This window comes from Fundulus heteroclitus, chromosome 3 (assembly GCF_011125445.2).
Source record: "Fundulus heteroclitus isolate FHET01 chromosome 3, MU-UCD_Fhet_4.1, whole genome shotgun sequence".
NCBI classification, from domain to species: domain Eukaryota; kingdom Metazoa; phylum Chordata; class Actinopteri; order Cyprinodontiformes; family Fundulidae; genus Fundulus; species Fundulus heteroclitus.
In genome coordinates, this window is record NC_046363.1 from 4910977 (window position 1) to 4916734 (window position 5758).

General features: G+C 41.3%; 1 protein-coding gene across 2 annotated transcripts; it reads left to right on the forward strand.

Moving 5' to 3' along the window:
- The first annotated feature begins 453 nt into the window (after positions 1–453).
- Positions 454–3457, forward strand: LOC118558489. Of its 2 annotated transcripts, XM_036129030.1 has the most exons (4): positions 454–959; positions 1877–2159; positions 2306–2632; positions 2739–3457. In XM_036129030.1, exons 1-4 carry the CDS (start codon positions 580–582, stop codon positions 2805–2807), a joined length of 1059 nt encoding a protein of 352 aa, XP_035984923.1. In that variant the 5' UTR covers positions 454–579; the 3' UTR covers positions 2808–3457. The 2 variants fall into 2 exon arrangements, with proteins under 2 accessions (XP_035984923.1, XP_035984918.1); XM_036129025.1 differs by having other exon boundaries at positions 455–959; positions 2306–3457.
- Positions 3458–5758: the final 2301 nt, after the last annotated feature.

The window sequence follows — 5758 nt, forward strand, 5'->3', positions numbered from 1 at the left end:
GAAAAAGAAAGTGGAAAAGATGAAGCACAACTGCTCAGCACACATTTTTATCACCTGATTGTGCAGGCCGTGGTATTTTAGTCATTTCAAAAAAGAGTTTTACACATTTTTTTTCATCAAAGTATAACTTTGGCAAAGCCCTGGTTCTTTTCTTTAGTAAACTAAATTTGTTCTTACAGTTTTTCTCAAATGCTAAAACACAAAAGCCAATCCTCTAAACCAAATGACCAGTTGTCTAAACACATTTACTAAATCTAGCCATCACTTTCCAATATCATAAACACATTTCACATGAAGACACAATTCACAAAACACAATCCTCCATTCACATAAATCTTAACACATTTTTCCTTGCTAAAACACAAGTTGCAGAAGAACTCTGCTCATATTCTCAAATGAAAGCTCATGTGATGCAAAATGCTTGCCACAGTCAGCAATATTTGAACAAAATGAACACACCTGGCTTCATTCATTACACACAACGACTCAAAATTGAAAACACCTGTTGCTAATGCTGTGACCACATGTATAAAAGCAAGTTCAGAGTGCACAGTTTGCTGAAGATTCCAAACAAACACAATGGATGAAGGCAGAGTCAGGGGAAGAGGTAATCGCGTCCGAGGAGGGAGAAGAGCTGGCCAAGGAGGGAGAAGAGCTGGCCATGGTGGAAGAGGAGCTGGCCATGGTGGAAGAGGAGCAGGCCATGGTGGAAGAGGAGCAGGCCATGGTGGAAGAGGAGCAGGCCAGGGAGGAAGAGGAGCAGGCCAACAAGGGAGAGAAGGTCCAGGAGGGAGAGCAAGACAACCTCGTACCATCATTACGGACGAGATGCGAGCAACAGTCATTGACCATGTCATTGTCCATGGCATGACAATGGCTGAAGCAGGACTAAGAGTCCGTCCAAACCTGAGTAGGTTCACCGTGGCCACCATTATCAGGGCATTCAGACAACACAACAGGTATTGTACTGTGACAAAGTGGGTGAGAACTCCATTTGTCTGTTTATATACATTTGGTAACATTCTGGTTTGTTTTGATTTAGCCATATTGTATTTAGTCTTTAGTTTGCAGATATATATACTATCCCGGGTTTGTTTATGTTTTGCATTTCTAATGATTATTTACTATAACATCGTGGTTCAAATCATTCAGTTTGTAATTGTTTTTTCATTTATCTTGTGTATTTTATTTCAGTGAATTTATCTGATGTTTTACTTTACTTCCTGGAAATTAGGCCTTCCTGTTGGAGGATTGGCACAGGAAGAGACCATCTGAAGAGGGGGAAGCAGTAATCCATCCATATTAAGTTTTGGGCATTGTGTAATTTAATGCTGTTTGTATTTTAATTGTTGCATTGTTTCATATTCAGATAGTGCTGAATTGGATTGATTTTACCAATGATACATTTGATAGGAAATGTATCAATTGTTTGGGGTGCCTGTGTGGGAGAGTCCATCGGAGGCCATTTTGTCTACCTTTGTGGGGAAAGGTATAAAAGACAAGAAATTGAGATGTTCTAGAGAGAGGGAGAGAACCAGGTCAGTGTAGCTGTGTGCACGTGACATTAATTTTGGTTGCTTTATGTTCAGTTTTGATCTGTTTAGCCATGTTAAACCTTTTGGTTATTTTTTTTAGATTTTTTGTAAATATTTTTCAACACCTTTTTTGTGAATAAAACCACCTGCTGCACTGGACATCTTTTGCCTGACTGCCTTCCTCTTAGCCACTTTGGCCAGGCTAACTCACATGTACTCTATTGCTTTCTTTGTCACAATACAATTTTACAAGCCTGTGAAAGTAGTCTATTACAGTAGTTTCAAATCAGTTGTTACTGGATTGTAAAACATGTCAATTGACGACATGTTTCTTTCTTTAGAGTTGAAAGAATGCCACATAGAGGTGGGCGGGTTGCCATATTTACAGCGGCACAAGAAACCCTCATTGTGGATATGGTTCGTGAGAACAACCTCATCAGACTCCGGGAGATCAGAGACAAAGTCATTGACGATAATGTGAACTTTGAGGGCATTGATGATGTCAGCTTGGCCACAATAGACCGAGTTCTCCGGCGCCAAAAGATGCGGATGAAACAAGTCTATAGGGTTCCCTTTGAGCGAAACTCTGCACGACACAAAGACCTACGCTATGAGTATGTGCAAGTAAGTATACATCCATGTTCACAGTACAGTTAGTAAACATACTGTGTTGCTCAGTGGCCTACATTACTTCTGGAGAATACAGTACAGTAATATGCTACCTGATTGACTGTTGTTCTGAACACCTGTGCACTTTCACATTTTCACAGAGGATATTACAGTTGGACGCGGTGGCCAGACCTCATGAGTACCTCTTCCTGGATGAGGCTGGCTTCAATCTGCACAAACGAAGGCAAAGAGGCCGTATTATCATTGGCCAAAGAGCCATCACTGAGGTTCCTGGCCAACGGGGGGGTAATATTACTCTTTGTGCGGCTATGGGTTTGGAGGGGCTTGTCCACCGGCAGGCTGTCCTTGGGTCTTACAACACCCAACGTCTCCTAACCTTCCTAGAGGAGCTAAAAGATATCCTCCTGGACCACCAACAACACCATCCTGGGCCCGAACATCCCATTTATGTGATCATTTGGGACAATGTACGCTTCCACACAACATACCAAATCAGTGAGTGGTTCACCACCAACAGTAACCACTTTTTAAACGTCTGTCTGCCACCCTACTCCCCTTTCCTGAACCCTATAGAGGAGTTCTTCTCATCGTGGAGATGGAAGGTTTATGACAGACGACCATACACTAGAGAAAACCTCCTAAGGGCAATGGAGCTGGCATGTGTTGACATCCCAGTGGAGAACTTCCAAGGGTGGATCCGCCATTCCAGGGCGTTTTTCCCACGGTGCCTGGCAAGAGACAATATAGCCTGTGATGTGGATGAGGTGATGTGACCTGATGCAGCTCAGCGACATGATGCCGCACAGTGATTGTGGTGTAAATACTGTAAAATGAATAAAAAAAACTTCACACCCTCATCATGTTTTCAAGAGTACTGTTGTGTGCAATAGATTCTGCTTTTGCAGTGAGTTGTGTTACAGTAGTGTACAGAATTTACTATAGATTTATACCCTTCATATGAAACTCACAAATCTAAATGCCCAATCCTCTGCAGAACTCTAAGAAGATCCAGAATTGTAAAGTTTCTAAAATATGCATTGGCAGTAAAGAAACAATGAACCTTCTCACAAATTGAGCATTGTGTTTTCAATTGTTTTGCTGTAGTGTGTAATGATGTGTATAGTGTTTACATTTTTGAAAGCTTCGAGCTGCTCTTTGGGTGTGAAAGTTTTAGTTTTGAAGGGAGAAGGTGTGGTTGTGTTTATGTAGCTTTAGAAAAGGGTGTTGTGTTTAGACATTGGAGAACATGGACGAAACGTTTGTGAAATGTGTTTTAGCATTTGAGAAAAACTGTAAGATTATGATCATCTTCAAATCTTAAACAGAATCTGTTCAGCGCATATTGCATATAGTCTCTCTGACAGGATCCAGGCATGTGTTTAATGCCTTCTCACACAACTCTTACTTCTGTAATTACTACCCAACTTGGCCTTAACTTTATCTTTGTATTTTAATTGGGCTTTTTTTATTTCAGACAGGATCTTCTTCCTAATTTATTTTACTTTGGAGATATTCCCTTCATTAAAAGATGTTCTCCTTTCACAAATCAGCACCTTAAGATTAGTAGAAGACCACAGTTTGTTATTAGGCAAAACATCATTTTTGAGGGAATAATCTCTACAAAAGGATGTAACCACAGACGTCAATCAGTTCATTGATCTTACCAGAGGACTTGGTGAACACCAACCAGTGAGTGCAGTCGAAGCAGCCCTGCAAGGCTTTGGAGGCATCTCCACTCCAAGTCTTTATGACACACTTTCTGTCCTCGACACTTGCAGCACATGCATCATATCATGGTTAGAGGATCCAAGCCTGGGGGGGCTGGCAATTTTCCACTTTCCACTGCAATGGACTTTCTTCTGTAATGTTTTTTTTTTGTTCTGTTTATGTACAGCACTCTGAATTTTCTTGTTACTGAAATTGTCATGGCTGGGTTTTCCATGATGACCGGGAAGCGACAAACGAAGAGACAGCATAAACAGTAAAAGGTGATTTATTGATGTGGACAGGGTAGATTTGGTAAGGGGTGAAGTGGTTTTGGACAGCTGGGAAGGCTCTGGTCATGAACTATGAGGAAAGAGAAAGAGAGAGTGAGCACAGTCAAACAACAGATCAGAGAAGTTGGGAGCCAAGGTTCACTTACAAATAGATGATAATTGTGAACCCAGGGGAGGTTGGCAGCAGGACGTCAGCAGGAGAGGAGCGCCAGGTCGACAGGAGTTCCAGGAAGGCTCGAGGGATTCGAACCTATCAGAGAACCAGGGTGGAATTGACCAGGAATAGAATGGTTGGAACACAGCAGGAACATGAATTAATCTATGAGAGTTGAGAGGTTAGTGAGAGGTAAGCACACAGGAAGCAGAGAGGGGAGACAAAACCGTGATCCGTCTATCCCAAAGTTTGCTGTACAGTGTTAAAATTTGGGTTTTATGAGGATTTTTTAAAGTATAATACTGTAGACTTTTAAATTTCAGCAAAATCATTTCTATAGGTTATTAGATAAATGCGCGTTTGCAGATTTGGCTCTTCCTCCGCTCTCTCTACCTTGCGCAGAAGTAAAGCAGAGAGTCTACTTTGCTCCACGCACACACACACACACACACACACACACACACACACACACACACACACACACACACACACACACACACACACACACACACACACGCACGCACACACGCACGCACAGTGGTTCGATCAGGGGCTGGTGCACGCTTTAGAGAAACAACTTTCAGTGCGTGTAAAATGAGAGAAACCTTCGCTAAATCTGTGGATCTGATTTAGGTTATTAAATACAGGGCGCCCATCTGCGTCTAGAAAGCTGAAGTGTTCTTTATCTATTCTTTTGTTTCTTTCAGGCGTGGTCCATGTTTTCTAAATAGTAAAAGAATTCACAGTCCACCAACTTAGTTTTAGATGTATTTTCCGTGTACAAGGAAATTAAAGGGCTCCTTTTGATAATTAGTAATAAAATATCAGTCTTATTACAGAACTGTGGCAAAACAATTCTAATTAAACTTATTACGCCAACAACATTTGGCAAATATTTTCATATTTGATATCTGGTTCTTGCAGATATTCCCCACAAACTCAGTTAATGCTTTATATTAACTTTTCAGTCGCAACGAACAGATCAAGTCTGGAGAAAATCATAGACTGTCAGGCTGACTAAATGCTGCACCAACAGAGTTTTCTGACCACAGCTCTCTGGCAAGACCAGTCTGTCAGCAGAGCTCTGCCGCTTACGATAAGTGAATACAAAATCAAAATTGGCTCATAACCTTGAAGAACTGACTGAACACATGAAGGTTGGAGGTGTACTTTCCCACATAAGAACATTGCAGAACTACCTTTTGTGATTAATAAAGGCTAAAAAATCACAGACAGAATGATAAATATCTTACTGCTCCCTACTCCCACTTGTGAAAGTGAAACCCAGGGAAATTGAAATCCCCCATTTGGAAATGCGGGGTGGGCTTTTGAAAACCACATGATTTTCAAAAGCCAGGGGCTTTTGAGGTCTAACAAAAAAGGGTCTATGTCTTATCATTCAGATACATATCACACTGTCAACCATATCATCAACATCAGTT

Coding starts and splice junctions, on each gene's coding strand:
- LOC118558489 (XM_036129025.1), top strand. CDS start 580: ATGGATGAAGGCAGAGTCAGGGGAAGAGGTAATCGCGTCCGAGGAGGG. Junction 960..1,876: donor GCATTCAGACAACACAACAG/GTATTGTACTGT, acceptor TTCTTTCTTTAG/AGTTGAAAGAATGCCACATA. Junction 2,160..2,305: donor TACGCTATGAGTATGTGCAA/GTAAGTATACAT, acceptor ACATTTTCACAG/AGGATATTACAGTTGGACGC.